At 44.7% G+C, this 26321-nt stretch overlaps 1 protein-coding gene and 1 pseudogene across 1 annotated transcript; both read left to right on the top strand.

The window, feature by feature from the left end:
• Nucleotides 1–4836: 4836 nt before the first annotated feature.
• On the top strand, nt 4837–21816 carry LOC147455742 (uncharacterized). Its single transcript, XM_086515325.1, has 2 exons — nt 4837–5339; nt 21316–21816. Exons 1-2 carry the CDS (start codon nt 5087–5089, stop codon nt 21612–21614), a joined length of 552 nt encoding a protein of 183 aa, XP_086371451.1. The 5' UTR covers nt 4837–5086; the 3' UTR covers nt 21615–21816.
• A 2842-nt stretch (nt 21817–24658) lies between these two features.
• On the top strand, nt 24659–26080 carry LOC147455741 (uncharacterized; annotated as a pseudogene).
• The last annotated feature ends 241 nt before the right edge of the window (nt 26081–26321 follow it).

Here is a 26321-nt window from a genome sequence, read left to right as displayed (position 1 = left end):
TCTTGTGGACTCTCAAGATTCGAGAGTGGATTCATCATATGTTGTGTACATTGACTTGTGCGATTAAGCAGATTTCGGAAAGTGTGGTGCACGGATTTGCAAGCATTTTTAGCATGATTGTGAGCTAATTTGGATGTTCTTTGATACACATTTGGTACATGCTTTGATGCTCGTTTATATTGCCATGTGGATGCACATGATGTGCGCTTTTCGGCGGATGATATTCGTCGCCTTGCAATGGCATATGTGGGCTGATTTTCATCTGTTTTGAGCATCAATTTGTGTTATATTTTGGTTGGTTCGCATCCAAGTTTATGCTAGTATATGCCTCGCTTATAGAGTGCAGTTGATACACTTTGTGTTTCGGATTACAAGACTGTTTTCCAAGTTTAGGGAGTTGAAACTTTGGGGCAGCTCATGTATGTTTGAGTGCAGATTTTGCGCATGATTTTCTCGTGGTTTTGAGCATGTTTATGGCATGTATGGTTATTATGGTTAAATAGCCAAATACTGTCGAAACTCTATCCGATTTTTTCTTGCGAGTTCATTTGTTTATGCGCATGGTTTGCAATCGTGTTTTGATTGCATTTGGCACTCAGTGGTTGCTTTGCCATAGTGTTTTGGCATCGCATTGTGAGAGTGTTCGCTCACCGGATTATGTCGTTTGACATACATGTGGTAATCTCTTCAAGAGGGAGATTGTTCATGATAGTTTCATTGATTACCACATAGTGCTCTTGGATTAGAGCGGGGTTTTTGACATCATTTGACCGGTTTTGCTCACTTGTTTGTTACATTGATCGCCATATTTGTTGACACTTCTCTTAGACAGCTTATGCCAGCTTATGTTGTATTTTGACAGTACTTGGTGTATGAGTTAGCCACGCTTTGGCTATTGTCAGTTGATCGATTTGTGCTTGGTCATGTCACAAGTTATCGCCGTGGATTTGGCATGTACATCATTGTCAGGGTTTGTGCTTTTCCATACAAAGTTTGATGGTTCAAACTTTGAGCATTGGAAAGCAGGTATGCATGATGCATTAACTCAATTGGGCCAAGTGTTGCCACTACAAGGCATGCATGCTAGGCCAGAGTCTATGACTGACAATGAGTGGGAGGACTTGGATGAGCTTGCACGTTTGATGATCAGGTTACACCTTGGTGAGTCTGTCTATCGCATTGGTTTAGATACATGTACAGCTAGAGATTTATGGCAAAGATTGTGTAATGCTTTTGGCACAAATGAGTCTAGAGAGATGCCTACAATCAATGGACGATCTTGCAGACATAGAGATGTTGTGTGTTGGCATTGTGGTCATACAGGCCATGTACGTAGGCATTGTTTTTTACGGATGAGACAGTGTAGGAGACAACACAAGAGGGATGCTATCACTTTGGATGATGTGGGAGCAGATATAGCATATGTGGCTACGCATGATAGAGATGTTGACTTTGATTCCATGTTTAGTCTTGACTTTCTTATGTCGATTTTTGACGACACATTACCTTCACATTGGATACCGGATGTGAGTGCTAGGTTTCACGTCACGCCGAGTCATGAGTGGTTTAGTACATATGCTAGTGGTATGCTTGGACGTGTGTGTCTAGCTGATGGTTCAGTGCATGACATAGTTGGTGCAGGAGATGTCAGACTATTGTTGTCGAGTGGTGCATCATACATGTTGCGAGATGTACGCCATGTGCCAGGTTTGACATAGAGCTTGATCTCTGTGAGTCAGTTACGAGACAGCGGATGCCAGGAAGTGTTGGATGAGCATAGTTTCAGATTGCATTGTGGACAACTAGTCATAGCAGAGGTGCTAGTGTTGGCACGATTCATGCGATGCGAGTACGTCACATATGAGACGGCACAGTCTTCGTGAGTACGCAACCATGCAAAGAGATGAGGCATGTCTCCTTTGCGAATAGGTTGCATGATGCTCTAGTTTGTGAGCATGTTGAGCCAGTTGTGCAGACAGTTGTGCAGCAGGGCATGTCATTCGTGGATATGATGATGGACATGGATGGCTTGAGTACTGAGGATTCAGCCGTGATTTAGTCATTCATGGATATGCTTAGGCCAGAGGCTGATGCGTGTGAGTTAGAGCTAGGCATTGCTCTTACCACACAGGGTTCAGGACAGGCAGATGCTGTTGGTGCGCATGTGACATGTGATGGACATGAGGATGGATTCCAGGGATCGGAGTTCAATTGTCAGGGTGATTTCCATGAGTGGAGTTGTGAGCCATATTTGATTGAGATGGTCAGATTGGCAGATGTTGCTAGGATTGTATCAGCATTTGGGAGTCTCATGTATGAGATACTGATCTCGAGACCCGAGATTGCATTTGCAGTGGGAGCAGTTAATTGTGCAGTGACTGACATTGGCCTTGAGCATAGGGGCACTTTGCAGTGTATGGTGAGATACCCTGCCGGATGTGTGCGGCTTTGGTGAGGAGTATGGTGTCGATTGCTCTATAATTTCTCTACGATTAGAGCTGGATGTACACAGAGTCAATGAGCCAATGAGCGTTGGCTAAGGTCATTGGCTAAGGTCATACTTGTCATGGCCTTGTACAGGTTTTGTACGGTTTTCTTTTCTCTCTTACGACCACATTGGCCAACACGTGGGAGGTTGTTGGGGTAAAGCCCCATGTGGCCGGTTAGGCCAGGTGCCCGCCCACTATACATAATAGAATAAGGGGGCTCACATGTAGAGAGTGAGTTTTAGCCCTTGCAAACACAAGGTCTCATCTTCTCCTCTCTTCTCTATCGTTGCACATACTCACACACGCTCTCGCTCGCGCACTTCATTTTAAGCATAGATAGATGCGACTACTTGAAGGTGTATCTCATCTAGCTTTTCCAAATCATCTAGTCTTTATGACAATTCACGACCATTCCACTCTATTTGTTTAGCTACTCTTAAAGTTGGGATTAAGAATTCAATAGGTAGAATGACATTAAGACCAAACACTATATTGTAGGGTGTCGTTCCTATGGATGTCTTATAGGCCACTCTATATGTCCATAAAGTAGAATGTAACTTTTGATCCCAATCTTTTTGTGATTTCGTCACAATTTTTGTCGATATTGTGTAAAGTGTTTTGTTACTAGATTCTGCATGTCCATTGGCGTGTGGGTGGTATGGGGAGAACTTTTTATGGATTATCATAAATTCATCAAGAAGATTTTTAATAACTTCAGTTATGAAATGTGTGCCTCTATCACTGACAATTTCTATGGGTAATCTATATCTTACAAAGACATTTTCATATAGAAATTGTGCAGTGGTTCTGGCATCTGCCTTTTATGTGGCTTTTGCTTCATTCCATTTTGTGAGATAGTCTGTGGCGATGATTATATATTGGGCATGGAAGTTGTAAGCGGGCGATGAGATTGGTCCCACAAAATCTAGACCTCGCTTAGAAAATGTTCTTGCTCCCATCATCGGTCGTAATGGCATCTCATCTCTCTTTATGGGTACCTTGGTAAGCTAACAATCATCACAACGCTTGACATATTCATCCGCATCCATGTGCAATGTAGGCCACCATATTCCAGGATTCAAGACAATTTTACATGTCTTATCTCCCGAGAAATGGCCTCCACGATGTGAAGTAATGTGCTTTGTAATACCACTATCAAAGTACCAAACATGTGACTTTGCACCAACCGGCATACATACATCATGGACAAAAGGATCATAAGTACACTTTGAACTAAATTTCTACTATGCATCTACATTAACAACACAACCTCCATTTCCAAAAGATTCTACAATAGCTGCAATGATAGGAGAACCAGCCTCTTTCTTCTTGGCCTCTTTTGCCTTCAACTTAGGACCTTGCTTGATTAAGTGATCATCGGCCTTGAAATAACGGCAACGCATCTTCTTCTTGTCTTTTTCACAAGAACTCTCAGACGAGTTGCTACCAGCAGCAGATGCATTAGAAATAAGTGGTCTGCAACTCATTGAAGAACCATGAGAAGAGGCTGCATTGCTATTATCACCCTTTCTTTGAGCAGCAACAAAAGCCCGTTTCACTACATGTTGTTTAGCCCGTTCTTTCTTGAAAGTACTCCTATAACAACAATGTACATAATGTATCAAACTTGACATCTTGAGGGTCTTCTTGGGTCATACGTCTCCAAGTACTAGCAAAAGTCTATTTTTACACAACATGAAGAAATTGCCTATGCAGTACTGCATGTAATGGAAACGAAGGCCGAAATGAGCCCAAAGTATTGCTCCACCAACTGACGCCGCTCACAAATGCTCACCCGATTCAGAGAAAGTGAGCAGGGGGGGCCAATGACGTTGGTGACTATGCCTAGGAGAACACAACCTGCTCTAATACCGATTGTTGGAATTAGGGTTGTAGGAATGCACACACAGCTTGGAGAAGATGAAGAAATTCAAGGCACCCAAGAAAGAGAGTATTGCTTAGTGCGCAAAATAGAAAGATAAGTTAGCACTAAAATGATGGGCGTATATGTAATGCACAAAAAAAAAAACCTCTTAGAGGAGAAAAAAGAGCCATGACAATCTTAAGTGTGTTCACACAAATCATATATGATAACAAGGCGTTCGAAGATAGACGTTGGCACTGCCTTTCACTCCGATTGAAGAAAGAGAGAGAGAAAGAGCGGACGTGCGAGAGAGAAAGAAAGAAGAAAATGAGAGACTAGAAAATAAAACATACCTTCCAAAATTGGAAGGGTGCTCCATTGTACACAGGCTGATATTTCCCTCGTATTTTCACTTCCTTAGGGAGTGCCAACAAAAAGGGCAAAAGTGTATAATGATGCCTTCCCATCCTATTTCTTGAGTTTGAAAACCCATTAGGTAATTTTCAAGGCCTCTTCGAAGGCCAAAGTCAGGTGGTGCAAGAGTGTTTATGGCCACCCACTTGCAGCAGCTGTCAGTTAATCTCGTCAAGCATGTCGATCTCATTGCCTTGCCGACGTCTGAACTCAATGCAACGCGTTAGATAGCGCCCTGCAGTATTGGGCAGGTATCCCTTGCTCACATATATGGTAATAATCCTTGTATTCATTGTTGCGATTTGATGTAACCTTACCAATGAGTAACGGTGCGAGAAAAGAGAACAGCAAGCTGCCAGTGCGGCGAGAGAACAACAAACTGCAAGGGTGTTATGAACAAGCCCTCTTTGATGCTGAAATGAACCCCTCTGACATTATGTTCAATAGTACTCTCACCCCACATACTAGTGACAGCTTCTTTTCACCTCTTGAACATGTTGCTCTTAGCTCAAAGAAAGAGCTAATGGAGAGTCCAGTTCCGGTGGAAAGTCCTCCTGTGGATACCCCAGCAGGTGAGTGAATACTTTTAGCATACACTTTCAAAACCCAACCGCCGCCGCCGCCGCGCCCCCCCCCCCCCCCCCCCCCCCCCCCCCAAAAAAAAAAAAAGAAAAGAGATTTTTTTTTTTTCTTTGTTGATGATGACTTCTACACCATTCTGGTTGATTGATTGTATCTTATCATTATTAATGTAACATGTGTTTGTTTGGGTGTTTTGTCCATATGATATCATTGTATATCTCTGACAGTCTTCATTTTCTGTAGATTGACGTTTCATTGAATTTTATGTAATGCATAGGGTATAAGCCACACTTTATTTGGAGAGAGAGAGAGAGAGAGAGAGAGAGAGAGAGAGAGAGAGAGCAAAAATAGTTGATAGGGGTGAGTCGGATGTTGAGGAAGCTAGGGAATTCTTCTCTGCTCTCACAATTTCTTACAAATTGAAGGGAATGGCAAATCAGAATGTGGGCATTCTTCATTGATTAAAGCTTTAGCTAAGGCTTGCAAAGGTAAAATTGGAGAGCGACGAAGATTATTGCCTTATGCATTATGGGATGATCGTACAATACGTAGCTCACTTAGTGCTTACATGCCAATTGAGTTGATGTATGGTCAAAAACTTGTAATGCCAATTGAGGATGTGATTCCATTATGAAATGTATTTGGGAAGATGGAGTGAGTGTGGAAGACCTTTTTGTTTTGCATATACAATAGTTTAAAAGAAGGTTTGAAGATATTGAGCTTCCAATATCACGATTGAAAGAAGCAAGTGTCCCATGCACATGGCTCTGTGCCATGTGGACATGCTTCATCGACCTCCAGAGCCAATTTTCCATCCATCCCTAGATTGGAATGTCTAGAATCCTAGGAGGATAAGTACTGGCAATTTTGTGAGCGTGTTCGTAGGACCTGCATGTCCGAATGAGTCCATTAGATTAGGTTTTCCATTTTTGGATTCCTCTTGCATAAATGGTTTGTACATGCGTTTTGACAGAATTATTACACTACGGCGGGCATCTAGGATGGCGTGCATGTAGTTTTAGGTCAGAGGAATCCAAATGAGCCATATCCTTGCATCATTGGAATTCCCAGGTGGGTAGTTGTGCGGAAGTTTCACCCAAAAACTAACCCTGATCAAACTTATTAATAAATCATTGTAATGATTTATTTTCAAGGAATTTGACAGAGGTTTTGCCCTACTTGAGCCTTAGGAGATTTATAAACCCAAATTATGGCCTATAAAGGGAGCAAGAGCTTCTTCGATTGGCATCAAATTTGGAAGTGCTAGCTGGAGGAGAGCCTCAGCATTTTTGCAGAGCAGTAGACCACCTAGCGTTTTCACCCCCAGATCTTCTATTTGGTCTTGGAGACCCATTTGACACCAATTACTTTCCGCTTGGCAGGCCACGAAACCAACTCCCAAGTGTTGTTCTTCTTGATGGAATCACGTTCTATCTGCATGAACAATTTCACTTCGGTTGTGAAAGTGCCTCCTCAACTGTAAGAGGATCTTTTGTCCTTGATCACTGTAGACATCAAAGCATAATTCACCTGCAATAAAGTCCCATCCACCTCAGCAAATCGAGGTCGTTGAGATCGTCCTGTAGTATCGGCTTCATGCCAATTGGATGGAAAATTTGAAGTTGTTGAATTTCGCAAAGTTTTCAATAGCCACTTCGGCAACTTGTCTGTCTTGTTTCCCGGGGAAGGAGCTACTGGTATATCTGACTCTAACTCTGCACTATGATGAGAATCACTATCATCAGCATCATCAGGAATGGGTGCATTCTGTCAGAGTGTGCAGCGGAAGGTGAGAGAGAAAGAGACAATGGCACGAGAGAGAGAAGAGACATGTCAGAAGACAAATGGTGGAAAGGTTGGTAGCCCAATAACTCTAGATCGCTACATGGTGTGAGACAATACAATGAGGGTGCCCCCCCTCCTATATATAGGAGAATAGGGGCTGGTTGGGCAATAATCCTCAATATAGCCCAAAGACCTAAAAAAATGACCCTCCAATATAAATGGGGGAATATGTGACCAAAACAGGTCTAAAGTGGGAAATGTGCTGAACAACCCTAAGTGTGCCTGAGATCCCTGTCCAACAGGTGTAAGGGTGGCCAACCCACAACCAAGGCCAGTGCACGTGATGTGTGTGAAGCCTTTAGACAGTGTGCGAAGCATCTGGAGATGAAGGAAATCTAACACCCCCCCTCAACAATAGATGCGGAGAAGTTGTCGAGGAGAATGCAACACGCTTGGTAATTCTGGAGAAGATGTAAATCCCGAGAGAAAAGGATGAGGAGCGCCAACCAAACAACACGACAATCCGTACAGCAACAATGTGATGATGACCAAGGGTGAGGAAACTCCGATCAAGTCGCACAAGGAAGCTGATGGAGTGGCAAGCTACGGAATAAGTCGCTGAAGAGGATTTATATGAGGAAGTAACCTAAGATGAGCGTTCAATAGCCCATTGGTGATGATCACCACTAGGATGTAGGAACCCAGTGTAGTAGCATGAGACAAGACATGGGGACCCCCCTGAAGAGGGACACTCTGACCACGAGGAGAGGAAAACTGCCGTGGTGGGAAACTGGTAGCATATCCAAGTCTAAGAAGCTCGAGGAGAAGAGGGAGGAAGAGCAGGAAGAAGAGGTTCAATAGGGAAGGCATTGTCCACCAAGGTGGACAAGATGACAAGATAAGCAATCCATCCATGTGTAGAGACCGCAGTATGTGCAATCTTCCGGGAGAAGAGTCGTCTCGAGGGTATATAAGCTGCAATATGATGTGTCGTTCCTTGGCAGACACACAATATCGAATAAAAGAGTCGGAGGAGATCCTGGGGAAAGTCAACTTGTGGGAGCACATCCACCACCGGGGTCTGGACAAAAAATCAAAGAGAGTCTGCAAGTGCAAGTCATGAAGACACGCAACATAGGAGAACTCCCCCCTTGGGAAAGTAATGGAATGTGGTGAGGTTAAGGACGGCAGAGAGCATGCATCGGGAAGAATGACCAGTGTTGTAGAAGTCATAGCCTCGGAGTAGATCAGCAAAGCAAGGACATCTAGGAGGTCTTCACCGTGTAATTAGTGCATAGGTACATCCAAACTGCAAGTGGAGGAGCCACATGACCAAGCAGAAGCAAGGAAGAGGCTCTACCAAGTAGAGGCAAGGCAAAAGAGCCACCATGGAGCAGTGTGCCGGAAGAGACCATGCAGGCATCTAGATGCTGAAGGATACTCACATCTAGGAGAACATGTCCAAAAGAAGTGTCTGACGTGCCAAGAGGCACGGGTCTATCATACAGAGAACCAATGAAGGAGGTGGATAGGGCAATCCCAAATAGAGAAACAGCAGTCGAGGGAGAGGGAGGGAGGGTTACCGACGAAGGAGTAGCGATGGAAAACACAAGCCACATCCACATAAGTATCTGTACCAATCCAATCCCTTGCATCTTCCCGAGGGCAAGAGAGCCTCGAGGAGGGAAGATCTGCAATGTCGAGGGAGATCCGTCCGTTGTGCCAGAACCTATATATGAGTCCACGTCTTAGTGTCGGAGGAGAAGGTGTAACAGACTTGGACACTCCAAGTCAAGAATCAACCGCGACAGCACCAAATAACCACTTCAAAACAATTCACAGATCACAATAGATTTGCACTGGCCCGGCGGAGTTCCAAATCTATTGTGATCTGTGAATTGTTTTGAAGTGATTATTTGGTGCTGTCGCGGTTGATTCTTGACTTGGAGTGTCCAAGTCTATTACAGAAGGAGCAAAGCTGAAATGCGATTTGAAAACACGCCGTGTAAGTGCCACACCGGTGCGGGTAGGGGGTAAAGACCTGTGAATCAGGAAGGGAATCCGAGAAGTCACTGAAGAGGCCGAGGTAAGGTGCTGCCCATGCTAGAAAAACGCAGAAAAAGAGGCTGAAAAACGCTGCTATAAATAGAGTATTCGGCAATCCACTCAGTGTCAAAAGGCATTGGATGCCGGAGGTTGAGGCAAGAGGATGGGAGGGGCACCAAGAAACCGGCTGAAAATCAGCAAAAAACAGTTGTAAAACTGAAGTAGAAGGTCCACAACAGTTGGTACGGGCAGCAATGGAAGAAGCCTCAGGTTGCCAAGGAGGTGTAGATCCCGCAAGGAAGAGGAGAATCCAGTCCCTGAGGATACCAATCTGAAAACGCTGTGTGTAGATCTCCCTTTTGCAAAACGCTGGGCAGCAAGCAAAAAAAACGTTTACTGCATCAAAAAACGCAAGGCAAAGAAGGTGTCTTCTGTTGAAAACGATGTCTTGCAGAAAAAACGCAAGTGTTGAAAATGCTGCAACAGTAGAGGTGTGGAGAAGAAAGCGCTATGAAAAGGAGAAGGATGGCGATGGAGAGAGTAACAAAAAAACGCCAACAAGCCACAAAAACGCAGCCCTTGCTGAAAAACGCAGGTAGGCTGAAAAGGTTGGTGGCATGAAGGATTTCTTCGCGATGAAACTCTCCGAAATGGCCTCCTTGCTGATGGTGATGGCAAATCTAGCACCCTTGTGCTCTAATACCATGTCATAGTGTGCAGCGGAAGGTGAGGGACAATGGCACGAGAGAGAGAGAAGAGACAAGACAGGAGACAGATGGTGGAAAGGCTGGTAGCCCAATAACTCTAGATGGCTACATGGTGTGAGACAATACAATGAGGGTGCCCCCCCTCCTATATATAGGAGAATAGGGGCTGGTCGGGTAATAATCCTCAATATAGCCCAATGACCTAAAAATATAACCCTCCAATATGAATGGGGGAATATGTGATCAAAACAGGTCTAAAGTGGGAAATGTGCTGAACAACCCTAAGTGTGCCTGAGATCCCTGTCCAACAGGTGTACGGGTGGCCAACCCACAACCAAGGGCCAGTGCACGTGGTGTGTGAAGCTTGTAGACAGTGTGCGAAGCAACTGGAGATGAAGAAAATCTAACACATTCTTCTCCGAAGCGTGAGGAACAGGGGTAGGAGAAGAGGGCTCATCAAGAGGCAAATCAAAATTTGGGTCCCCAAGTATCGGAAAATCAGGGGTCGTCGTGGAAGACTTGGGAGCGGAACCCCCCTCTGAAGGTAAGAACTTGTCGAAGACAACATCACGGAACAACATCCTTCTTCCTTGGATAATAAAGCCGATGTCCCTCGGAAAGAGAGTTGTAGCCGACAAAAATCATTCTCCTGGACTTGGGGTCAAACTTCCCCCTTTGCTCCTTCCGTGCATAGATGTATGCATCACTCCCAAAATAGGCTTCAAATGGGGTTTTCTTAGGAACCGAAGAGGTTGGATATCGGTTTATGGTACGAACTACCATCGCAACTGCCTCAGTCCATAAAACTTTGGCAAGTCTCGATGCAAAGAGAATGGACTCAAAGATCATGATAGAATCGCACACTTTTATTGATGATGATGATACTTACAAACGGTGGTCTTGGCTGTTACCAACCTTGCTCTTGACACTGGGGATACATGATGGAATGCGAGCGCCATATGGTGCATGGCAAACTTTGGAGTTAGCGATGCTAGCATGTTAGCGGGAGGTTAGTTGAGGGAAACATCAAGACGATGCAGCCGCCAGCGACGTCGATCACTAGCATCGAGCGTAGCCCAAGGTAGCATGGTGTCGGTGCATTCAATCCTAGCGTGGTCATGTTGCCTTGCGGGGTGATAACGAGTGCCTTATGTGCATGGGGTGGCCATGATTAGTAAATGAGTCATGGTATGGGTGGATATTGGTGGTGGTGGTGATGTTGCCAATGCTAGAACGCCCATGCTTTCAACAAGCATGACACCGTGAGCTCCCTAGCTTGTGAGGTGCATTATGTGCGTAGTGGTGTATGGAATGTAGAGTGCATGGAGCTTGGGTGGTGCCTCCACTGTGTTGTTTTCTCTCCCTTTTATGCCTAGTGGAGGCCTCTTTGTATAGGCCTGGGAGGTGGTTCTTACCTAATGGTCCTTGCAAATACCCACAAGTCACTGTAGAGAGTCTAGATGCCTCTTTAGTGATAGAGCTAGAGAGGGAGAGAAGGTAGAGATAGAGAGAAGGGAGGTAAGAGTGGGGTGGGGAGTTTTTTTTACAATTCACTAGCCGTTGGCTAGGTTATTAGAGTTGAGTGGAGATCGGGGCATTTAAATTTTACAATGGGTGTTGTTGATGGTTCGGGTGGCTGGTGTGAGGTTAATGCTGCCAGAACTTGTGTTTTGTTGATGTCCAGATGCTACGCATTCGTCACTTTCGTGGCCGGCCAGGGCATGTCTTTGCCATCAATCTTCGATTTGGTGCTGCTTTCGTGTGCTTTTGGTCGTCTTTCTTCTTTTTTCGATGGCGTGGCGCTCGTTTCCTTCTTCGCTTTAGATGTTTTTGCATATGTGCTTATGCGTGTGTGCCTGTAGGTGTTTTATGTGTGTGAGCGCGTAAGTAAGTGTGTTTTTCATGCGTGTAAGTGCTGTTGTGTGTGCGCAAAGGCTGTGTGTGTGTGTGTGTGTGTGTGTGTGTGTGTGTGTGTGTGTGTGTATGTGTGTACGGAAAGAGAGCAAGAGATGGGTGAGAGAGAGGCCGAGGAAGTGCGTGTGGGAGCAATGTGTATGGGGTTGTGTGTGTGTGAGTGGATGAATGTGTCGGCAAGTGTGTGTGGGAACGAGAGTATAAGATAAGTTTTCATTTTTTTTTATCTTCCTAGCTCACCGACTGCACAGAAACGAGAGAGAGGGGGAGAGAGCGTGAGGGAGAGAGAGAGGGTGTATGTGGCATAGTTACCAGGAACGGGAAACCGGAGCGGGAACGCGGAACAAAATGCCATTCCCCGTTACGGGTACTCACGTTTGAAACACGGAACGGGAACTTGGAATGGGAATGCGGAACGGAGACCTGAAAACGGCCATTCCTTGTTACTGTGGTATGTGGGCAAGGGTGTGTGTGTGTGTGTGTGAATAAATGAAGAGGGAGAGAGATTCTGCGCCCTGCGGGCTGGTGCCGACAAAGGACAGGAGAGAGAGGAAGAGCGTGAGTCTGAACAAGGCCGAGAGGGAGACACTGAGTGAGAGATGGGGAGAGAGGGAGGGAGTGTGATGGTGTGTGTGTGGTGGGGGTTAAGAGAGCTGTTTCGCTGGTCTGGGCGCTGTCACCAAGCAAGAGAGAGAGAGCTAGTCAACGGGGCAAGAGAGAGGGGGAGTAGGTGAAGGAGAGGGTGTGGCGGAGGGTGGAGAGAGAGAGAGAGAGAGAGAGAGAGAGAGAGAGAGAGAGAGAGAGAGAGAGATGCTCCCTTGCATGGCGGCCCCTCTACTGTCGGGTGATGAGGAAGGAGAGATTATTTTTTCATGCGCCCTATGGGCTAGGCTGAGATAGAGAGGGAGTGTAAGTAGAAGAGAGAGAGAGAGTGTAGCTGAGGGAGTGGGTGAGGGAGTGGGGTGGCGATAATAGAGAGGAGAGAGGGGATAATGGAGGAGAGGGAGGCGCGGCGGCCCATTGCACGCGCGCGAGCAAGGGAGGGGAGGTGGTTTGGCGGTAGCAATAGAATTTTTTTTTTTGTTGTTTTTTTACTCTATGCTCCCCGAATGGGGTCGATTCCCGCGGCCTTGGTTTCGAAGGTTGGCCATGATCAGTTTCTTCGGGTGGCTAGAGGGCGGTGCGGCTAACCTGGTGTCAGTGTTGGAGGAGGGGAGGTGGTTTGGCGGTAGCAATAGAAAAACATTTATTGTTGTTTTTTTACTCTATGCTCTCCGAATGTGGTCGATTCTCCTGGCCTTGGTTCCGAAGGCTGGCCATGATCAGTTTCTCTGAGTGGCTAGAGGGCGGTGCGGCTAACCTGGTGTCAATGCTGGAGAACTTGGGCATGTGACGAGGCTAGGTCGAGGTAGAAGTGAGGAAATTTGCAAATCTGCCAACTATAGCCCAAATCAGCTCTAAATGAGTAAAAAACGCAGAAAAAATAGCAAACGGTTTCTTTTCGTCGCGAAAATTCAGCACCAAAAACTTGCACAAATCATCGATGTGATTCAAGAGCACGCCGTGGCTCTGATACCATGTTAAAGGTGCAGCGGAAAAGGGTGAATCGGGTGATGAACTTGTTTGCAACCGCGAGCAAACCTCCCCTCCGTACCAGGCAGCCAATAGATCTCGAATCTATCGCGATAGATCTCGTCGTCAAGCTCCTAGCACGTACCGCCCACCGAACGGGCACGAGAACTCGTCGTAAGCATTGCAACACCGAAAAGGGCGTGCACACGGCTAGAGGAGGAAGCGCTAGCAAGAGAGGGTGATCGCAAGTGAAAAACGCCAGGGAGAGAGAGATCTATGGTGGAGAGAGAAAACGTTAGAGAGAGAGTGTTGCCGCACACCGAAACGCTAGAGAGAGAGGGTAAGGGGAGGGGTCGCATACATAGGGAAATCCTAGATTTGCCCTACCTACTGCAAAACCCAACGATCCTAATAAATGGCTAATAAATGCTAATAAATATGTTAACTCACTGAAAGTGTTCTGACACACATTTTAGTAGCAAAACTGTAGAAGACTCGAGACCTTGACCTCGGGAAACTGTAGGAACGGGGGTCCCGTTTCATGCCAGCCTATCGAGTGAGCAACACCGTGGAGTGCGTCGCCGAGAGCAGGTACGTCTACGTCAGATACAACCGGGCACAACCACAAAACAGCCCCCACTCCCTAATCTGCTCCCGGGAGATACTGGAGCTACCATTGGACAAGAAACTGAACTCTAACAGTTGTGATGCTTTAGGCTGAAAATGTTGGTGCTGAATGCTGAAAATGTTGGGCTGAATACTGAGTATTGAAGGTTGTTTGCGACAAAAGGCTTCGGAACTAATGGTACTAGGTGTTGGAACTTGGATGCTGAAAAGACTGATGTGCAGGGCTGAATATTGATGGTGATGCGGCTGAAAACATTGATGGATGCTGACTGAGAAACGCTAGAGGGATGGGGTGCTGGCTGAAAACGCTGATCTGGGTACTTGGTAGTGGTAGTACTAATCTTCTGATGCTGAAAACATGATCTGCAGGGCTGAATACTGATGGCGATGAGGCTGAAAACGTTGATGGATCCTGACGTAGAAATGCTAGAGGGATGGTGTGCTGGCTGAAAATTTGATTTGGGTACTGGGTAGTATGATGCTCCAAATGGGGACCAAGGGGTTGCTTTTATAGGTTTTTCTGCCATTTTCCCTACCTACTTTTTGTTAATGTCGTGTCAAAGTCACTTATTAATAAATGATTGACTGTTCATATGACTATATGCGTAAGTGACTGTATTGTGCAATTGAGGATATGCAACTATGACTTGATTGATCATGCACGTCCTTCCAGAGGCTCACAAAGTGCCAGGCTAGATCAATAGCTAAGACGGATGTTGACTTGTAGCAGTAGCTTGTCCACGTGGCTCAAGTGCAATGCTCACGTGACAATAGTGCTCTCAACACATAGTCACAGATTAGCTTCGCAGTACAAGATCAACACCGCGACAGAATTCAACCATCATTCAGCACCAGCGTTTTCAGATTTCAGCCCAAGTCAATAGCGTTTTTGCATCCCAGATCAGCCCTGCAAATTTCAGCCCTTAGCCTCGTCAACACTTGCAGATTCCATCAGTTTACTAACATTTTTGCATTGCAACCCTTAGCTGCGCAGAATTAAGCATCTACAACAAGATCCCATCAGCATCTAGGACCATTGTATCAGCATTTGTGCAATTTAAAGCAAATACCTCTCTAGCGATAGAGAAGGGGGGCCCTTGGAGGGGGGTTTGGGACCCCATCTGGTGTTAGTCTCTCTCTCTCTCTCTCTCTTTCACTCACAGAACCTTTATTCACAATATCTCTCCTCTCGCTAGTCTATTGTACATCTCTTTCATTCATTAAAAGGAACCTTGATTAGGCACTTAACACTCATCATGAGCATTCACCATCAATCACTTCTGCTGAACATAACATGAGTATTAGAGCTCTTTGGCAGTGTTCCTCTTTTCTACTCATTGAGAGCGAACCTTGCACATTGCGGCAAGCCAATCGACGTGAGGTGGGAAAAAGCAACCTTGATGTGAGCACAAGGCCGCTAAGGGGTGCACTCACAAGGAGTTGAGCTTGGGTAAGAGAAAAGCCTTCTTCAACGCAGATTGTAAGCAGTGGCCAATACGAAGAACCCTCAAGTACTGAGAATCCCCAATACTGAAGTACCCCAAGTACCAAGAACTCTTAAGTACCATGAATCCCAAGGACCCAAGAACCCAAGTATCCCGAGTACTCAGTGCATCATCACCTGAAGTCGAATGGATACTTTGCATGAGAGTGGAATTGTAGAAGAAGTCTCTACACCAAGAGGACCATTTTTGGATCCTCCCGCGTCCCCATCTACGCCACGGATTGCACCAAATTCTATGGAGGCTTTGGTAAAGTCCATGATGGAGATGATGCGAGGCTCAACAAGCCGTAGCTGAAAGGGAAAGGGAAGCTTAGCGAGCCGAAGTCGAAAGGGAAAAGGAAGCTCAGCAAGCTGAAGTTGAAAGGGAAAAAAAGCTTAACGAGCCACAATCGAAAGGGAAAAGGAAGCTCATTGAATTAAAGCTTGAAGGGGGAAGAAGGCTCAACGGGCCATCTTGGAAAGGGAACGCAGAGAGGGAATGCGAAGCTCAACGCATAGTGGTTGAAGAGAAGAGGGTAGCTATGGAGCTAGAGCATGAGGCGGTGTGCGACCAACCCATGCAAGACTTGCTCTCCGTAAAGAGCAATCCACTCAAGGAGGCCGGCAAGTCATCACATAGACCGGGTATAGACGACGACTCCAACAGTCCAATCGCTGAAAAGTTGACTTTTAGTAACTATGATGGTAGGTTGGATGCATCAATGATTTTTTCTTGGTTGCATCAATTTAATGCTTATTTTGCTACTTATAAGAAAAACAATTATTTTGAATTTTTGACTGCTGCCATGTATGTGTTGGGCTATCAAGCTTGACAAGAGGCACAGTTGGTCGAACATCTTGAGCATGCCGTGGATGGTGAACCACTGTCTTACAATTGGGTCAACTTCCAAGAGAAGCTCAAGGCTCGTTTTATACTATCGCAGTACCTTGATCGGTTGAAAGAGGATTGGAGAGGCCTCAAGCAAAATGGAACCCCTGTTATGTCTTTTTCTAACCGTATTTTGCAGATTGGTGTTCATTTGCTTAAGTCGGATGAGGATTGCAAAGAGGCTTTCCTCTTTGATTTGGATGAGTACATTAAATATGATGTCCAAGTTTTTGAGCTTAAGGACTACAATGACGCCATTAGGATCGCTCTAAAGCAAGAAATGAAGCACAACAAAGGGAAGCCTAAGGAGAGCAAGTCATCTTCACAAGGACTCTTCCACTTAAGAGTGATAATAGAGGAAAGGCTAAAACTCAAGAAACCCCTAAGTAGGAGGTTGGTTAAGTCTTCAAGAAAGAACCGAGTATGGAAAAGAAAGGAGATGTTTTAAGCATCACATTAAAGGTCACATGAAAAGAGATTGTCCTAAGAAAGAATCCACAAAACCCACATCTTCTGTTAGTGTGATAAATGAGAAAACTAATGTGCCCCAAGTTTCTATTTATCGTCTAGATGAGTCTCTCATAAAGTGTTATGGTCATGTGAATGGTCAACGCTTTGTCATCTTGTTTGATGTGATACGATTTTAGCCAACCAATTAAATTTTTGGGATTTTTTATGACATTGCTTGACCTAGCTTTAATTCCATATATAAGTGACCTAGGAATCACTTCTCAAGCATAAGTCAGTACCCTCAGTACAAGCACCAAGTACCCGCAGTACCTCAACATTCATGGCGTTTTTGCACCATTAGCCCATCAATAGCCATAGCGTTTTCAACACATAGTCACAGATTAGCCTCGCTGTACCTTATCAGCACCGTGATAGAATTCAGCCCACATTCAGCACCAGCGTTTTGAGATTATAGCCCTAGATCCACAACATTTTTGCATCCTAGATCAACCCTGTAGATTTCAGCCCATAGCTCTGTGAGCACTTGCAGATTTCATTAGTTCCACCAACGTTTTTACATTTCAGCCCTTAGCCGCGTAGAACCAAGCATATATAGCAAGATCCCATGAGCATCTCAGCATCTAAGACCATTGTATCAGCATTTGTGCAATCTAAAGCAAATACCTCCTAGCGATAGAGGGGGGGGGGGGGGGGGGGGGGGTTGGGACCCCATCTGGTGTTAAGTCTCTCTCTCTCTCTCTCTCTCTCTCTCTCTCTCTCTCTCTCTCTCTCTCTCTCTCTCTTACAGTATATAACCGGCTTGGAAATCTACAACCTGTTAATTACACGCAGAGTACTGATGGAAAAGAGAGAGACTCAACACTTGCATCCAACGGCTAGAATGTCACTGCGCACACGAGACCGACACCCTGTAGGCCCCAAAGATTGGCGCCCCTTTCGATATTTCTTTATTCAATAAAAAATAGACGTTCCGAACATTTAGTACATGCTTTCACAAAGCTGTCCAAACTTGGCGAGGGCTGAAAACGCAGGTTCCGACCTGATTTTGGCAGTGTAACGGCGCGAAAACCCCTGTAGGTCAAAAGTACCTGTCCAAAACGGGTTCCCGCGCTATCTGGAAGCTTTCTAGTGAGCTGTCACAGAAATTCAGCGTGCTGTAATTCTCTGTTTTTCATTGTCGGGTGCCCAAAAGCTCGTACATGCATCCCAAGGCTCTCATGAGGCTCCCCTGGTGTTCCTTTGCAGTTTAGGTGCGAAACCCTTAACCTGCAGAAAAACACAGCAGGCTGTAATTCCCTGTTCCGGATTGTTTTTAGCGGAGCGAACATGCCTACGTGTGTCCCAAGGGCTCCTGCACGCAATGGGATAGTTCCCTTGTGAATTGGACGAGTTTTCACGTGAGAGAACTCTCCAAACTCGCAATCTTTCGCGATGGAACTGTGCGTACCTGTGGGAGATTAGCAATTAGCTATCCAGCTCCTGTTTAGAAGGCTCTTGCCTTGGCAAACGCGCATAAACCCCCAGGACTGTACATATTCATCTGAGTAGCCCAACTAGCGGGGCATTACCATATGGCATATGTGCCAAAGGGGAGAGAGAGATGCACGAGAGCAAATCATCGCGCTACATGAGGCAGAGGAGAAGGCAAGCTTTCCATTAAAGCTGTAGACCTGCACCCACTACTCACACACACATTGTACGTTCACCTATGAGGCTAAAATCATCTCCAACCTCAAAATGGGCGCCCCCTCGAGCTGAGGTGTCTTGCAGAGTGCTCTCCTCCTGCCAAGTGTCCAGTTTGCCCCTTTGAGTTAATTCCCTAGTTCCCACTGACTTAAAAAGTTATAAGTGACTTGCCGAGTGGCCCAAATTCCATTTGCCACACACAGGCTTCCATACTCATTAGAATTCAGTGCTAACTGGTCCGACCAGTTCCAGACTCCTGACCGACCTAGGTCCTAGACTCCCGATGTGAGAAACCCGTTCGGCCGCAACCGTTTCACATTGGCCATGCAGTGTCCACTTGCACCTTTGTAAGGGTTCCAGGGAAAACAAGTAAAAATAAAATAAATAAAAATATGTATTACATATTTATAGAAGGCAACAGGAAAAATACACCTCTTGGTGACACACCCCACCCTTGAAATACTGCAAGCGACCTCGCTTGCATGCCAATAATACATGCTGTTATCTCCTGATAACACATATCCTATGATGGAAATCCAAGATACACATGCTTCCGGAAATGTAGCGTTGGACGATTAAACAATCCCACCAACCTGGCTACCACACATATATCAAGCATAGAAGTCCTCTGGTGTACTCTCAAGCACAAACTTCTCTAGCCAAATTCTGTATGAAAGAGTAGATACAATTGCTTAACTACTCTTTTGAGCATCATGAACCATGCTCTCACATTGCGCCATAGAGCTACATCAAGTCACTGTGGGTTCCATTTGAAAGGCTTCAAGATATAGTTGCAATAGTTGAGTTGAATCAACCAATTTAGACTCTTCCATCCATTTAGCATCCAATGATGGATAGTTCTTGAACTTCACCAAGTAGCGTCTTGCAACCTTTCCTCTAATTTTCCTTTCCTTATGTACCAATATCTGTTCAGGAACAAGAATCTCATCCAATTCTTCCACCTCGGGTTGTTCCTCATCAAGCATATCCTCTGGCACATCACCAACAAAGGGCCTTGGAAGGATGACATGAAAAGCATTATGTATTTTCTAGCCTTTTGGTAGCTTCAGCCTGTAAGCTACATTGCTGATCTTTTCTGAAATATGAAAAGGACCATAATATCGCATACTGAGCTTAGGAAACAAACGTTCCTTGCCTTTCCTTTTCCTTAACCTGGCGCTTTTCAAAGCGCAAAAGCACCCAATCACCAAGTGAATATACAAGTTTACGATGGTGACGATCAACAACTTTCTTTTGCTTAGCCTGAGTCTTCTCAAGAGCAATCTTTATCTTCCTGTATATTTCATCCATGTCTTACACATACTTGTCTGCCTCAAATATCTTGTCCTTAGTCTGCAAAATGGGCGGGACTTTCTTTCCTCCTTCCACTATCTCAAATGGTGCCTTACCTGTTGACGTATGGCACAGTGTTATTGAAAGCGTGTTCAACCAATGGGAGATGGTGTTCCCAAGTTGCCTTGTGCTCTGACACATAGCATTTGAGTAGATTTAGAACAATAGAATTTGCCTCTTCTGACTGTCCATCAGTTTGCGGATGAAACGAAGATGAGAACTTTAGCGTAGTGCCCATATTCTCAAACAATGCCTTCCAGAAAAGACTCGTCATACGTGGATCCCTAGGTATTTGGACAGATCAGTTCATAGCTCAGCGCAGTCAGTGGGATACTTTAGCTCCCGTAGGGCAGCCACACTTTCTTGAGACTGTGGGCATGATTACCTGGCATTATTTTTCATTGCCCTGGTTTATTCTTATGACTCCTACAGACCACCTTGAGTTTGGAGTCCTTGTACATATGGTTTCATTTGAACAGCTCCTCGAGGACAGGCTGACCCAAGCATCCTAAGGGCGCCATAGTACTCAGTAATACAAACTTGTTTTTGCTAAAAGAAAAGGAAAAGAAAGGGAGGCTTCTAGCTTGATTGCTTGAGAGAGAGAGAGAGAGAGAGAGGAGGCATGGGAAGGTAAAGAGATGGATTCACCCTCAGGACCTTTGTGTACACCATACACAGTAGGAGAAGAAGGGTGTGTGACTCGAGAGCATGGATGGATTGTTGGAGGAGCGGCGCCACAGGGCTCCCTTTTAAAGGTAACAAGGGAGGGGGGTTGAGGTCTCTCCCGTAGTGAGTTGCCAATGTTCAGAACTGGCCACAAAAACTATCAAAGTTATAAAACAGAACAGTCAATCGACCATTGGGCCTGTCCCATCACAGTCCCCGACAGCATCCTGTCTTTGGGATGTTCCCATGTGTCCCCACTGTGCACAGGGACGTGCTGTGTGCAGTCGATCCATGGCCGTCCCAATTGCTCAAGTCCCCAACATGCCCATACTCTTCCCAAGGGGCCGTCCCCCCATCTGTTGTGACTATGGGTGAGATCATGGAGATCCTATAATCCTTGAAATGACTGCCCCAGCCCCCACCTTTTTCAATCACCCCGTATTTGAAATCATAGTTGCATGTGTGAAAGATGAAGCAAACAAATTACTGGCCAAATCTCTTTCTCAGAAAATTGTCTGGCCACACGGCAAAGTACTTTTCTTTGCGAAGGGATTTTATTACTTTAAGGACTGCGGAACCATACATCGCCTTGCTCAAGAGAGGAAATTTGTATGGGCAAACGTGTCAGAGTTGTTCTCTCTTTCAGGGGAAAATAGGAAGTTTGTGTTTGCATGCTCTCTCTCTTGAACTTTAAGCTATTTTAATTTTGTACGGGCAAAAGAGGAAGAACGAAACTCAAGTTCAGTCAGTACTTAACTGGATTTCAGGTGATTATGCAACTGGGAACTTCACATTCACGTCTGGCCAGGAGAAGACTACTCTTCCCTCTGCTTTGAAGAAAAAACGAAAGCATCCATCAAATGGCTCTGAGGAGGAGCATGATGAACTCAAGTCACACTTGTTTGCCTTGTTGGAAAACAACAGCAGGATTTTGGCAGCGCATGTGCAGTCACAAAATCTCAACAGTCAGCTTGACAGGGACCAGAGGAAAGAGCATGCTGACAGCCTTGTTGCAGTTTTGGGGAAGCTTGCTGAGGCACTAGGAAGAATTGCTGATAGGCTTTAGGTAAAACAAAACAAAACAAATATTATTTCAGCACCATCATCCTTTTGCTAAGTTGTTCTGTATATGCAACTCAATTTAGACAGACCTCAAGTTATTTAGTTTCAGTATTTGCACCAGTTGCTCATTTGCACGAAAGCAGGCTACCTCTTGTGTACTCAAACAAACAGCAGATCTGCTACAAGAGTTATGTTTTGCTTGAGAATTCGAGTGGTAAAGGTGTCAACAATAAGTCTTTAAAAGCTCCCGTGTTGCAAGTAAATTGGTGTAAATTGGTGGGTAGGCTATGCATTCGTGTCGACAAATAATGTGCAGGCAACAATTCACAAATTTAAATGTCACTTGCGCTTGCTTTGTGATTCATACAGGCATGAAAACAATTCCACACATGCAGGGCGTGGCTTTTGTAATCCACTTGCAGGAGTTTTAACTTATCGAAACAATATATGTAGGCATCCCATGTAACTCCCATGTAAAAGTGCTGATATTTCACTCCACAAGAACTTCTCAATCCTAGAAACTCAGTTGAAGCGTGAGTGATGTGTCAAAAATTTCCCTTTTCACACCATTCCTGGCCCATTTTCAACCTTTTTGGGCCATTTTTGGCAAAGCCTGAAATACTTTCAGCAGAAAACAATGATCTCATCAAAGAACGTTTTAAAGACTACATTGGATAGGACTTCCATATAATGCCAATTGAGGTGCGATGTTCTTTTAAGGATGCCTTGGCACCACAAGAACAGTGTGTTAGTGGACGTCTGGGTTAGGAAACTTCAGGTGAAGAATAGCAAAGGCAGGGATCTTGTTTTGGATGTGAAAGTCAAGGGTGAGTCAGTCCCTATTGTATCAGCCTCGGCCAAAAGTTAATTAAATCAAGTATTTTTTGCTTACTTGATCTTTGTCAAACCTATGAGTGAGTCTTAGGATTCAGTTTGTTAGAGCTAGAGTAAGAGTCTCTGGGTTTCCTTCAGCCTAATCTAGATTGCTTCTCAGAGGGTCTGCCGGACAAGTCACCTCCAGAGCGACTAGAAGATCACACCACCGATTTGATACCAACGAGTACCCGAACCAACCACCATACATGTTGAGTAGATCATGAGCCAAGTCAATGAGCTAATGTAAAAGGGCTTGATCCAACCAAGTTCTTTACCTTTTTTGTTCATAGGTACTACTTGTGCAGAAGAAAGATGTCTTTGGGAATGTGCATTGGTTACATGGCTCTTAATCAAGAATAAGTTTCCAATACCCAGGATGCATGATATACTCAAAAGATTGTAGGGTTGTACTTGTTTTAGTAGAATCAATCTTAAGAGTGGCTATCATGAATTCATGATCGCTTTTGGAGATGTTTGCAAGATCGCGTATAGGACATGCTTTGGATTATTGATGTCATTTGGGATCACTTAGGCTCCCGCAATGTACAATAGGATGATGGATAGGATTTTAAAGAGCATTGGGAGTATGTGGGCACATTCTTTGAAGACATCATTGCTTTCTCAAGTCTACAGCAGAGCATAGAGAGTATCTGACTTGAGTATTCAGAGCGTCGAGGGAACACAGATCGATGATTAACGGAAAGAAGTGTGAGTTCTTTTTGGAAGAGATACACTGATTGGGACACATTGTTTTGTTTAAGGGTGCTAGAATGGATCCATCCAAGGTTGAGGCTATCTGTGATTGCCCTATGCTGTAGAATGTATATTGTCTGAGGAGCTTCTTGGGCTTCTGTCGTTACTATTGGCAACTTATCAGAAACTTGCAAAGATATCTTCGCTGTTGCACACCCTTACTGAAAAAGATGTACCATTCACTTAGGGACCTACTGTTAAGAGTTCAAATTCCTGTCCGGTGGTAGCTCGAGTATCTTCCAGGAGTAGATTAGGGAGTGTGGGCTGTTTTGTAGTTGTGCCCGGCCGTACTTGAGGGAGACATACCTATTCACGGCGGTGCACTGCACGATGTTGCTTACACGGTAGGCTGGCATGAGGCGGGGCCCCCGTTTCTAGGGTTTCCCGGCGTTAAGAGTCTCGAGTCTTCTGCAATTCTGTCACTAAATATGTGTGTGAGTTCACTTTTAATGAGTTTACATATTTATTAGCATTTTAGGCCATTTATCTGGGATCGTGGGGTGGTGTGGTAGATAGGGAAAATCTGGTATTTGCTAATATATGCAACCCCCCTCTTGTACTTTTGGCATGTGTTATCAGTGCAGAGATCGAGCGTTTGGACACTCTCTCTCTCTCTCTCTCTCAAGCGTTGTCGGGGGATATGTGTTCGAAACGTTGTTACGCGCATTTCTGACACCCCGTTTTTTGTTAAATTTGTACATAAGGACATGACGCCCGATGTCAAAAGGGTATCTGGGCTTTCTTTTTGTGGGTTTTTAATCTTGCTTTAGCAAGCACATGTACATGCATTGCAAGTCGCTAGTCTAGTGACAGCTGTTGGGCTACTGTAAGTGCCCGTGAGTGACTTTTTTGAAGTGAGACTTGTATATAACTAAACCTCATGTACAAACTAAAAAAAGTTCAGTCAAATATCAGAAATTTGCAGGTTTTGGGTCGTTGTGGCTTCTTGATGCTTTTGGATGCAGTTTTTTGCCCTCGACTAGCCTTCCTACGTGTAGTCGGGCCATGGCAGCTTGCTGTTCGTGCCAATTTTGCACATAGAGGTACATAGAATTGAAATTTGTGGTCTTCAGAGCTTTTGTTGTAGAAAATGCAGAGAATTTTTGAGGCTTGAAAGCATCCCTTTTGGAGTTGTGGTTTGGGAGATACAGTCTATTTCCCATAGCGCACAGGATATGGCATCTTGTAGGCAGTTTGGTGTATGGTAGGTTGTGGAAGCTCTCTTGTTTGGAGATGTGTGTACACTTCAAAATTGTGTTTTTGAAGAGTTTTTTTGGTAAAGGTGAAAGCTCTTTCTCTCAAGTGCATTGGTCGGTGTGTGCTGTAAATCCATGCGAGGGTAAGTGCTTCCTAATTTTCATGGTGGTCTTTTGGGTGGGCGTGTGTTGGTAAATTCCCAAGAGATCACTTGTCTTTGAGTTGTGGTTTTGTTGAGGTTCTTTTGATACCGTTTGTGGTGCTGATCTTGTGTCTTCAACGCTCTTGGGAGACATAGCTATAGAGGTGCCCCTTGCTCTTGTTTTCCCAACAGTGTTTTGGTGCCCGCCACTGAGGAGTTGCTTCAAGTGACCTTCAATTTACAAGTTTGATTGGATTGTTGGCTTGAGTTACCTTCAATTTGGATGGTTTATACATGAAATTGCAGCCACGGTGAAGCTCAGTGATGCCTTGTTGAAGATGAATGATGCTATGAAACAATTGAAGCTAAGCAGGCTAGAAGAGTTGGACATGCATTACATGAGGTTTTGCTCTCTCAAGCAAGAGCTAGAGGTTCTTGAGGATATGGTTCTGGATGCAAAGGAAGAGAAGTTCTTGTTCATTGGTACCCTTCCAGGATGTTTGGGCATTGAAGTTGCTTGCATTGACTTTTTGGGTGTGAAATGCATTGTTGATTTCTTGAAGCAAGGAAGATGGTTGGAAGATGTCAATTAGTCGTCTACTTCTGCATGCATTTCACACAAGAGCTCTTCTGTCACTAGTGATGATTTTAGCAATGCCAATGAGGTTGAGTCAGATGTAGAAGATGAGGTTCTCTCTCTTGATGATGTAGATATTGATGAGGAGTTGTGTGCAAGCAATATTGTGAAAGAAAGAACCTTGGAGTGCATGTATGACAAAGAGGGCAATGATATGGCTGACTTAGTTCCATGTATGGATGCTCATAAAGTTAAGGCCTTATCTAGCTCTATGTGTTTGCATTATGTGCCTATGGATGTTCTTACTTGTGATACAAATGACACGCATGTTGACATCATTGGTAATGTTTTTGATCCTCCGTCTTATGAGTTGACATGGTATCCTGATGACTTGTGGGCATGTCGACCCGTTTGGGATGTTGAGATTGGTGTTGGTGACATTGGTTGGGATTCATGTTTGCTCACTAGTTATGCTCAAGAGATGGCATGTAGTGAAAGTGATGCTTGTGAGACCTATGAGTATGATGATGGTAGTCTTGATTGGGGATTTGATGATCCACAAGTTGATATGGATGAGGAGATGCAAGTCAAGGTGTGTCATGCATTGTCAAGGGTGAAGAAGCTTATGAAAACCTCACATGCATGTGTGGATGTTGAAGAGGATTGTAGCTTGGAAAGTTGGGACAGCCATGATGACATGGATATAGTGGATGTTTTGTCTTGGCTTGATGTGAGTGATACATCTCATGATGGCGAGAATGTTTATCCATGGTATTTTGATTTGTATGACATGTACGTTGATGGTTGGAGCTCACTAGTGATTGATGATTGCTCTTATGACTTTGAAGGATTCAATTATGTGTGCACGATGGATGCAAGGGATAATACTTTTCCATTTGATCGTGGTAAGGGTATATGGTGTTGATTCCTTTGTACATGATGTATCTTTGTACATAAGATTTTGCATAGTCTATTGCTGAGCATGAATGCTCTAGCAGACGGTGGCAAACTATGTTACGCGCATTTCTGACACCCCGTTTTTTGTTAAATTTGTACATACAGACATGACGCCTGATGTCAAAAGGGTGTCTGGGCTTTCTTTTTGTGGGTTTTTAATCTTGCTTTAGCAAGCACATGTACATGCACTGCAAGTTGCTAGTCTAGTG

Source organism: Adiantum capillus-veneris, chromosome 6, assembly GCF_014529385.1.
Source record: "Adiantum capillus-veneris isolate H3 chromosome 6, ASM1452938v2, whole genome shotgun sequence".
Classification (NCBI taxonomy): Eukaryota; Viridiplantae; Streptophyta; class Polypodiopsida; order Polypodiales; family Pteridaceae; genus Adiantum; species Adiantum capillus-veneris.
This window is presented reverse-complemented; position numbering and strand designations above follow the sequence as displayed.